The sequence below is a fragment of the Pituophis catenifer genome, unplaced genomic scaffold (assembly GCF_029215685.1).
Source record: "Pituophis catenifer annectens isolate HBS135680 unplaced genomic scaffold, rPitCat1.0.hap2 SCAF_5, whole genome shotgun sequence".
NCBI lineage: Eukaryota > Metazoa > Chordata > Lepidosauria > Squamata > Colubridae > Pituophis > Pituophis catenifer.
Genome location: NW_027256885.1, coordinates 34,369,506 through 34,380,818, shown reverse-complemented (window position 1 = coordinate 34,380,818; position 11,313 = coordinate 34,369,506). Strand labels below are relative to the sequence as shown.

At 44.6% G+C, this 11,313-nt stretch overlaps 1 protein-coding gene across 2 annotated transcripts in view; it reads right to left on the bottom strand.

Moving 5' to 3' along the window:
• Positions 1 to 2,307: 2,307 nt before the first annotated feature.
• SNRNP70 (small nuclear ribonucleoprotein U1 subunit 70) overlaps positions 2,308 to 11,313 on the bottom strand; it is an 85,085-nt gene continuing 76,079 nt past the window's right edge. For both annotated transcript variants that reach the window (XM_070944390.1, XM_070944391.1), the window contains exons 9-10: positions 10,389 to 10,476; positions 2,308 to 3,169 (exon numbers count right to left, since the gene is read on the bottom strand). In XM_070944390.1, coding sequence (XP_070800491.1) covers positions 2,551 to 3,169; positions 10,389 to 10,476 — 707 coding nt within the window. In that variant the 3' untranslated portion in view covers positions 2,308 to 2,550. The remainder of the gene's footprint in view (positions 3,170 to 10,388; positions 10,477 to 11,313) is intronic.

Below are 11,313 nucleotides of genomic sequence, written 5' to 3'. Positions count from 1 at the left end.
CATTCTGCCATAAACCGGTTTCTTGTACACTGTTTTATTCTAATTCAGAAGTCTAAAGGCCTTCAGTAATATTTGAAACTCATATCCGGCAGCTCCTGCTGCCAAAGTAAATATCAGAGTAACCTGCCAACTCTATATAACAATTTATATAAAGATTTATTGCAAGCTTAAGCCCTCTACAAGAGTCTGAACTACTAACGATCCAAGCAAATTGGCGGTAGGTAAGTCAATGGAATTCAAAGGTGGGCTGGACTTAGATCTCTTGTGGGCGCAAAGGGACTTGTGACTGATGATGCGTTTGTCCCCCTCCCTCGGGCTCAGCCTGGTCATCTCCTACAGCCAGATTCACTTAATAACCGTGTTACTAACAACTGCAGTGATTCACTTAATTGTGGCAAGAAAGTTCATCAAATGAGGCAGAACTCGCTTAACAATTATCTTGCTTAGCAATGTAAATTTTGGGCTCAATTGTGGTCGTACGTCAAGGACTACCTGTAATTCAATTCTGGCAATTTTTCAGATTGCTCCAAACTAAAACTTGTATTGGTAGTTAAAAACTAAAATCTAATTTCATGGGAATTGGTGAATTTCATGGGAGCCAATTTTCTTGTTCATGAGATCACCAAGAGTCAAGATTGACACAAAGGCATTTTATACTCAATATGGCATTTGGTGCAGTGCTTTATTCCCCCAAGAATCTTTCACTTCACAATTAGAAAACAAGCTTCTAGGTTTTGGGACTTCAACAGTGCAGCTGAAACAGAAGCTTGTCCACAATAAAACACCCAGGTACAAACTGAGGAATGTGGTATATGCTGTGCAATGTAGTGAGATTGTTTTTTATCAGGGCAACCTGGTCTACCCAAATATGGGACAGAGCATACTGCACACATCTACCTAATATGTAAACAGCCCAGGTTCGAATCCCAGAACGGTATGGCTAGCCGACGAGAGCTAAATAGCTTGAAATAGATCTATACTAGTCTCCCTTTATTTCTTTGTTGGTAAATATAAATTTAACACAATGCAGTGAGATGTACAGATCTCTACATTGGTGAAACAAAACAACCACTTCACAAACGCATGGCATAACACAGGAGAACAAACCCATCAGGAAGATTCAGCTGTCCATCTGCATTTGAAAGACAAAGGTCACTCTTTTGAAGACAGTGAAGTCTACAATCTGGACAGAGAGGACCACTGGTTTGAAAGAGGGGTCAAAGAGGCCATCCATATTAAAATTGAACACCCCTCTCTCAAAAGAGGGGGAGGGATACAACACCACCTATCCCCTGTCTACAACAGTCCTTTCAGCAGTTCCAAGAAGGTTCCACACCCATTTGCACTCTGATTCAGGTGACCCTGAGGGCACAGATAAACCCTCAAGTGGCCTCACCTACTCTCAGAGAGAGTGCCAATGACCAGATGACTTGCAAGGAATATAAATAGTTCCATTCCCACCACCACCACCACACACACACACACACACACACACACACAATTTAGCCAGAACTGAAGCTTCTTGGATGAAAAGCGAAATGTTTTCAAGGAGAACACCAAGAAAGTCCAGTTGCCTTTTGAAAAGCACCTTTGGGACAACCATGACCTGGATGATTGAGAATCTTCATAGACAGTGCAGTTGAAAATAGAGACACTACTCAGAATCCTAGATGCCAGAAGGATAGTGAACCATGCCCAGTAACTGAACGTATTTAGTATCATAATTTCTTGTGCCTCTCTTTCCTAAGCATAGATTGAGCAAGGTAGAATGGGTTTTAAAATGCAGAATTAGATAAAATAAGCTTTAAAAATGCAATCCATTCAAATTGTGAGACGCAACCTTTCTTTTATTGCTGACCTTGAAGCTATTATCTCTTCTACCTCTGAATAAATGTAATTCCACCTAAACGTTCCCTTTAGTGTCATTTCCCATATTGGTCAAATGCAGGTAAACCAGGCTGACCTCAGTGCATCTTGATGAAGTTTGCTCATGTTCTTCCTCAATCTACAAAGCCATTCTCCACTGATAGAGAGCAAATGCTTCAATCTATTTGTACCACTTGGATCTTTTTGCTCCCAACTAGCAACAACAAACAATTGAACTTTTTCATTACCTTTTTATCCTTTTCTACTTGCTGCTGCTTCTTCCAGCCTCCCTCTGCCCTCTCCTCCATAGCACCACAAGCAAAAACCTGAATTGTTATCTGTATGTTTTCAGCAGCAGTTTGGCACCTCTAACAGATCTCTCACCTACTAGCAGTCTAGAATCAGCAAAGCACATCTTCAGTCATTCCAATCTCATATACATTTCACATGAAAACATTTTTAACACTTTATTCTTGTTTAAACAAAAATATCCAGATACACAAGAGATCGGTGGAAAATTACATATTAAGAAAAAATGGGATGGGATAAGCAGACCTCAAACACCCTTCTAAATAAAACCAGTTAAGATCAGTTACCTCAACTGGTTGACAACCTCATTGGCTAGCAACCTGGGAAGCAGAGCCTCACCTGGCTGGACAAGGGACAAGGAAGAGTCTCCATTCATCACTCCAGTGGGGGCTCCATTATGTATCCATTTTCAGTAGATAAGTAGCCATCAGCTGACTGTATGGATTCTTGGTCCAGGAACATATCCTGACTGGTTTCCTCTAATGCTTCTCCCATCCCATTGTCCTGCCCCCTCTCCTCCCGTTTTTCTGCACCCCGCTCAGCCCTGTCACGCTTGTGCTCACGGTCACGGTCCCTATCTCGATCCCTATCACGGCGACGCTCTCTGTCACGATCCCTATCTCTGTCACGATGACTACGCCGACGGTCCCTCTCTTTCTCCCTATCCCGATCCCTCTCTCTACCTTTCTCATCCCCTTCAGGCTTCACCTCTATCCCATCTACACCTATCTCGCCAAGGGTAACCTCATCAGGCTGGGCCTCTCCCACTTCTGGCAACTCCTTCTTTTCTCTGTCCCGGTCCCGATCCCGCTTGCGGTCTCTAGAACGACTCCGACGCTTGCGTTCCCGGTCTTTATCCTTGCTGCGTTCCCGGCTGCGTTTCCGCTCCTCTTTCTCTCGGCTCCGTGTTCGCCTCCTGCGCTCTCGGGATCGGCTACGACGGCGTTCCCGCTCCTTGTCCCGGTCTCGGCGATCACGTTCCCGTTCCCTATCCCTGAGAGCGCCAAGGTAAAGTAAGCAACAGACAAGTAGAATGAAAAAAACTAGCAGTCTGAGCACACAGTATCAGCAATACAATAAAGTTTTTTTATCAAGAAAAAGTAGTAGCTTCCATTATGATCAAGAGCAGGGGTGTGCAGTTAATTTTCCCAAGGGGCCATATGAGAAACTGGGACTGTTGTGGCCAAACCAATAGGCTAAACTTAATTCTGCTCAATATTAATTTTATCACTTTATAAAAAGCAGTAAATTATATGGTTTTGATTAGCTGCTACTGGTAAGAACACGTAAGGCTATAAAAATGTGGAGTATGTCAAATATAGCAGTACAATAATAATAAATATGCCAATCATATCACTATTTTTAACATAACATACTTTTAACCTTCACAAAAACAATACTGAAAATTTATGTTTTGCAGTATGTTAAAAACCAGAAATTAATTAACTTTATACAAAAAGCAATTAAGTGCTTTTGATTTTTACAGTTCTTTTTTCATGTTCAGTGAGAAAAATCCAGTCTGTTTTGGGCCTGAACAAGTGCACTGAAGTCTGGTTGAATGTCTGAGGTTGATATGCGAAGGACAGCTGACAGGTGATCATCAGCGAAAGTATCAGTATCTGGATTTGTTGAATATCATCACTGAGAATGTTCACATATGTAGGTAGATCAGAAGAGAACTAACATCTTCTGAGCATGCCTCCTCATGTGTGGAAAGTTCTCTTTGAGAGAAGTTTAAAAATCAAGCAGTGATACTGACTTAAAGTGCTCTGCCAGTAGTGTATCAGACTGCAAGTCAAGGAGTTCAAGCTGAACATCGCTGGGTGTGTTATTCACACTATAGGTAAAAGGAAAAAAATAATTCTCAACTGTTTTGAAGTCTTAAAATTGCCTTGAAAACTCACCATGCAGTGCACCTAACATGGATGAGTACCTGATGAGGCTATCAGCTGATGGTGTGACTTTAGTATTGGCAAGTGGGTGAGAATGTTGTCCTCCATTTGGCTTGAAAGAAACTGCAACTTTCTCATGCGCCTTCATCAAGCTTGTACATTTCATGTACAAAAAGGCCCTTGCATTGCAGTTTGGTATTTAGTTCATTCATTGGTGTAGTCACATCAATAGCAAATCCAAAATCTGCCATTCAGTCTGCATCCAAGAACTCTGGGATGTCATTCCCTTTCTTCTCACAGAACTTGAATCTCTGCTCTCAGGTCCCATACCCTTTTAAGCACTTTGCCCAGGCTGAGCCAGCTGACAGCTGTGTGGTAGCCTATGTTACTATGATCAGTCTCATGCTCCTCCAAAAGTGCAACGAATTGTCTGTGATTCAATGCTCTTGCCCTGATGAAGTTAACTATTTTAGTTACAACTTCAATAAGATGGTTAATTTTTAACACTGACTTACTCAACACCTCCTGATGTATAAATACAATGTAAAAATACCAATTTCTGTTCAGGGTTCATTTCAGTCACTTTATCCTGCATACACTTCAAAAGTCTGACATTTTTCCCCATCAGGTTTGGACAACCATCCGTTGTAACACTTGCCAGTTTGTCCAAGCATGCATTTACCTCTGTGAACAAATCATTCCCTGTTGTCATCCCTTTTATTGACTGCACTGCTGCCAGCTCCTCCATAATCTTAAAGTCCTTCATTATTCCATGTACCAAGATGAGTAACTGGGCTGTGTCATGGATTCCACATACAAAGATGAGTAACTGGCTGTGTCATGGACATTGTAGCTGTCATCCAAAGCCAAGGAGAAAAAGTCAAAATTGTCCGCTTTGTTTTGCAGCTGAAGCTCCAGGTTTCTGGTGATGTCCTATACAGTTTGTCTGGAGAGGAGCACTCTCAAATGCCTTTTTTCTTGGGACATATTAGTGATGCAGAGTCCACCAAACACTCTTTGATAAACTCCCCATCAGAAAATGGCTTAATGTTTTTTGTGATTTTGTGGGATATCACATAACTGGTCTTGATTGCTCCATCTCTGGATGTGTGAAGCTTGGTTAAAAAGTCCTTGTTGGTTTTGCAGCTTAGCTAGCAAAGCACCAGATGCCTGTGCTGGCTCTGCATCAGTTGTTGTCATCAGCCATTCAGTCATGTCTGACCCTTGGCCACTCTATGGATCAGCACTCTCCATGCCTCTCTGTCTCGCACCGCCTCCTTCAGAGCCGCCATGGTCATCCTGGTGTCATCCTTTATATTGTCCAGCCAGTGGGTACTAGGATGACCCCTTCTCCTTTTTCTGCTGATCACTCCCAGCATGATTCAACTTTTTGAGTGAGTCAGCTTTCATGACATGACAAAAGTATGACAGCCTCTGTTTGGAGATCTTGGCTTCAAGTGATATTTTTTGTGAGGTTTGGTCTAGGACTTCTTTGTTATTTTTGCAGTCCATGGGATGCGTAATAGTCATCTCCAGCACCACATTTCAAAGGCGTCCACCCTTCTCCTATATGCCATTTTCAGAGTCCAGGTTTCACAGCCATAAGTAGCAATTGGAAAAAAATATTGCAATAACTAATCTACATTTGGTTGCGAGGCTGATGTCTTTACTCTTCCAGATGTTATTCATGCCAGACACTGCAGTTCTTCCAAGTGCTATACACCTTCTGATCTCAGGGCTCCAGTCACCATGCTGGTAGATTTTAGAGCCCAGGAAGATGAATTCCTTTACTGTTTCGATGGTCTCATTGTCGATCTGCATTCTGAGCTGAACACATTCTGAATGTGTTCTCTGCAGTTGTGATTTTCTTTGTTTTCTTCATGTTAAAGTGCAGTCCAAATTTTTTACTTTCATCTTTTGACTCTCAGGATTAACCACTCCAGATCCTCCTTGCTTTCCATGAGCAATGTTGCATCATCTGCATATCGGAAATTGTTGATATTCCTACCACCGATTTTAACCCCAATGGTAGATTCCTCCAAATGTGCATTTCTCATAACTATTTATGTGTACAAGTTGAATAGTATACAGTAGGTGACAGGATGCAACCTTGCTGAGTGCCTTTTCCAATTCTGAACCATTTTGTGACTCCATATTCCGTTCTTACAGTGACTGCCTGATCAGAGCACAATGACTGAATGAACTGGATGTGGTGTGGTGAGGTGATATTCCCAGTTCTTTGAGGCAGTTCCAGAGCTTGTCATGGTCAACACAGTTGAAGGCCTTTGTGTAGTCAATGAAGCACATATAGAGGTCTTTTGGGTATTCCTTTGCTTTTTCCATCATCCAATGTAGATTGGCAATATGATCATGCATTCCTCTTCCTTTCTGAAATACTGCTTGAACATCAGGCAGTTCTCTGTTGGAAGTTGGATTCAAACATTGGTAGATTATCTCCAAGAGAATTTTACTCATGTGGGGTATCAAGGCTATGGTTCGGTGGTTGGAACAGTCTTTCATATCACCTTTCTTTGGTTTTGGGATAAATATTGACCTTTTTCATACTTTTGGCCACTGATCAGACTTCCATACACTTTGGCAAAGCACTGTCAGTGCTTTTGTTGGCAGTGGTCTCAGCAACTCTGCAGGAATTCCATCAACTCATGGGGCTTTGTGGTTAGGCAACTGGTTGAGTGCCCACACTACTTCCTCCTCCAGGATATCTGGTTCCATTTCTGGTAGGTCAGCTTCTCCTCTTATGGCTTGGCCTTGTTTTTAGTTTGTGTAAAGTTGTTCTGCATATTCCCGTCATTGTTCTTTGATTGCTTGTTGGTCATGCAATTCCTGCCCATCACGTCCTCTGCCCATAGCCTTTCTTGCCATAAAGGGGTTTCAGGCCTTCTTGACATAAGTGAAACACTCTCTTGTCTCGTGGTTGCTTCCTCCAGTTTCTTACAATGCTCAGCCCAGTACTTTTCTTTATCATTTCTTGCCTCTCTTTGGAACTTTGCATTTAGACGTTGCATTTCTTCCCTGTCACCAATGGCTTCTGCTTTCCTTCTCTCTTCTGAGGTCTCTATTGTAGCGTCTGATATCCATCTGGCCAATTTCTTTGGTTTCTTGTATGTAATATGTTCTTGGGGCTACTTCAGTGAGAGTTGTTTTTATTTCCTCCCATAGCTCATCTGGCTGTCTTTCTGTGATGATGAGCAGTTCAAATCTGTTCTTAACTTCAACTGCATATGCCGGGGCAATCTTCTCGACGTTGAATTTCTGAATCATGGGTGGTCATTTGACACTGCAGCACCTGAACTTTACCTTGGCAGCTAACAGTTCATGGTCTGATCCACAATCTGCACCAGGGAACATTTTCACGGCGAGGATGGAACTTTTCCATTTCTTTTGGCATAGTATGTAATCAGTTTGGTTTCAATGTTCTCCATTTGGTGAAATCCAAGTATATAGTCGTTGCTTGGGTTGTTCAAACCATGTGTTCATTATGCTTACCTGTTGTTCATGGCATAACTGAATCAGATGTTCTCCTGCCTCATTTTGTTCACCAAGGCCAAACTTGCCTGTGATCCCTGTTTTTTCCATTTCTCCTACTTTTGCATTGAAATCTCCAATATAGATGTCTTTCTTTGGTGTTTCAGAGTTTCCTGAATTTCACCGTAGAATTCTTTGATGTTTTCTACTATTGAGTCTGCAGTGGGAACATAAACTTGCAGAACGGCGGCCATCGAGAAGCAAGATGGCCGCCGCAGGTTGCTGAGTTCTGCTAGAGATGGGGCAGCTCTGGCAAATTATGGGGGTCTTGGGGGTCTGTTGCCCTGACCCCTGGCGTGGGCTGAGCAAGAGGTACCTGGGGTGATGCGGGTGCTCCTGGCAGACCCTTGGAGGTCCTCGGAAGATCTTCAGAGGTCCCCTATGGCGAGAGGAAGTTCGGCGAGCTGCAAGCTGCGAGGCCGTTTGGCGCGTTCGGGCCGTTTGGGCGGCGGTTTCGCTGAGGAGTGGCTGTGCGGGCCGGCAGCACTGCGGAGGATCCTCATGGCAACTCCTGGTGCGTGGATTAGAGCCCGATGGTCTGGGGTGTTCTGTGAGGCTGGCGGAGGAGCTCGTCTATGCCGTGGACCAGCTGGACAGGAGGCCGCTGGCAACGTGAGGCCGCTGGCGACGTGACAACGCAGCATGGTGACGCTCCTCTTGGAGGGGCTCAATGGGAGAGGAGAGATGGAGACAGCATTAAGAGGGCCAGGAAAAGCCGCATGTTGGGAGTCCCTGCGCTTGGTCATCGAGGTGGCTGTGGAAAGGCGAACTCATCTTCTCCCCCCCCCCCGGGATTTGACTGGGGGGTGTTGAGCCAGCGTTTTGGATCCTGGAGCTTTCTGCAGCTGGCTGACTTTGTCCAACTTTTTGCAGCCGGCTGGACCTGTTTCATCTTCTGTGGAGGTGCTGGAGGCCTGCTCTACTGGTCGAGCGAGCTGGAGAGGGGTATGGGGGACGTGGGCGGTGGGGGCTGTGCCTGGCTTTGTGATCAATGCCACCCCGCTGCCCCTGGAGCCCCACGCTACAGCCGCTTCGACTTGAGTTGTCACCGAAGGCCCTGGACCTCTTGCTTTTACAGTCCTGACATGGTCAGCTCTTGGGGTGTTGATGCCCGCTGCTGTGATAGGGCAGCTGTGGACTTCTTCTATCTGGTCCGGGTCATACTGCGGTGAGAGGGCAGTATTGACTGGCAGCTTCCACCTCAAGAGATCGCCCAGCGGATATAGGAACCTCGCTGTGGTGAGAGGACAGCAACGATTACCATCTTGGGCATCCCCGGCCGCCGTGAGAGAGCGTTCTGGGGTTGAAGGTTTCTGCTGCTGGATGTGGATCTGGTCATGCCCCACTTGCCACGGGCGTACTCATCTCTATGTTCGAACATGGTCTTGAAATATGCGAGCGTGGATTTGGTCGCTCTCAGGAATTCCCCCCATTCCTGGAAGTGGCCTGCAGGCCTGGCAAAGATCTACCTTCATGACGGGTCCTGGGATCCCGAGAGGTGGCACAGGGGCATTAGGGAGCCTAAGAAAGAGGCTTTGTACAGTTTATCATCCAGGTTTTTAAGGGGGTTGGGGAGGGGAGAGGGTTATGGTATCCGGCAGGCGTCGGGGGGGGGGGGGCACCTCCAGATCAATAGCAGTCTAGTCCATGGACAGGTGGCGGGGGAGTTGGACCGGGGCGGGGGTCACCGGCTACCCAGGGGGAGAGGGTGGGTGCATTGATCCCGGTTGCGATGGGGAATGGAGGCAGATGGATGAACCGAGGGCCGTATCGAAATCTGGGAGCTCACCCTCGCTATCTTCGAGCGGTGATGTGCTCTGACCCTCTTGGTTCTATCCGACCGGCTGGGGGTTTGAGAGAGGGGGGCACTGGGCTCAGGTTGTATAATCACATGTATAATCACATAGTGGCAATTCAAACTGTAATCTTTAAACACAGCAATCTGTACTCCACAAACTAAGTACATGGCTTTTACCTTTGAGTTCAGTAAATATAAATAAATACTTAGAAGTCCATGTCTTGTTAAAAACTCTACATTCTATATCAATCTTTTTTTTATTGTAAGCTGACATTTTTGAGGGATAACTCAACATCTCTTGTAGACACGTTCTCCAACACATTACTGTGAAGGTGCGTAAGCACACATGCATGCACATACATAAATTGGAAAAAAAATAGCATTCGCCTTCAAAATAAAAGCAATGCAGTTGTATTGCTTGCATGGCTTATTTATATTTAATTTCCGCTTGATCTCACATGATCACAAAGATACTGTCCTTCTAAGAACCTTAACAAATACTATCTATCCAATATGTACATTTATGTATTTTTTAAACAAATAAAATGCATTCTGCTACAATTAAGAATCTTCAAATTTTAAATATCAGAAAATTCCCTCACTATCAGCTTTCTGGACTATCTAACATGCAGCTGAAATTATGTAAAATTTTGAAACAGTAAAGTTATTTTTTTATCTTGCCTTTATTTTTATAAATAACTCAAATACGCCTTCCTCCTCCCATTTTCCACACAACAACCACCCTGTAAAGTGGATTGGGTTGAGAGAGAGTGATTGGCCAAAAGTCATCCAGCCAGCTTTCATGCCTAAAGCAGGACTAGAAGAGTTTCCTAGCTTCTACCTTGGTGCCTTAATCACTAGACCAAACTGGCTGTTTTTACTGCTCTTGCTTCCAGAAGGAAACATATTTAATAGTCTAAGATCAGAAATGTTGGCAGAAACACCATCCTACTTTATCCCTATACATTTTGGCTTACCGTTCATCATACCGAGAAGTGTCATCCCGACCTGAATGTCTTATATTTACATCAGCACCTCCCCGTCGAGTACCACCGAGACCACCACCTACAAATGAAAAGAAAGTGAAAGCTGTTTCCAGTTGTATTCTCTTTGGAAGATGGCCTCTTTGGAAATTGATAGAATTAGTAGAAAACATATTCTCACGCAGGCAAGTTCTTACTCAGTTTAATTTAATTTAGGCATGTTGTGAAAACAGCTCATCAGAAGTTCAAATTCAACCTACTCAAAGCATCTGAATTACATATACAATAGAAATCATTCATCTTGCAAAACGGGAAGAAGAAAAAGGAAACACAGAAGAATCAAGAGGACTGAAATAGTACAGGTAGTCCTCGAGTTACGAATGGAATGGAGCCTGCCCATTTGTGGGAGTGAATCTCATACCTTGAACAGAATCACTCCCTCCTTTCGCCCACGCATTTGCTAAGTATTTCAGGGTGGGGAAGGCGGGGGGGGGGGCTAGTAATAGAACAGGGCACCTGCTTAAGACCACCCAAGGCCTCCCCAACCCACTGAAATACCTCATGCTCCCCACAATTGCTTTCCCCCCCAACCTGCTGTGCTGTGTCAGTTAACATGCAAAGATCTAGCAAGCTGTCTCCTCTCCAGCCTCTCAGCCACGCGTGCCCCTCTGCAGCTCCATTTAGGCCTGCACAGGCCTTGCCTGGCACTTTGCAGGCCAAAATGGAGGTTCAGAGGGACGGGCTTGCTCCTCCGATGCTCCGTTTAGGCCTGTGCAGGCCTCATCCGGCACTTTGACAGCCAAAATGGAGCTTTGGAGGGTTTGTAAGGGTGAACAACTGCTGTGGTGCTGCAAAATTCGTAGTTTCGGGACTTGTTCGTAAACACTAGGGGGTGCTTATCACGTAACTTCGAACGTTT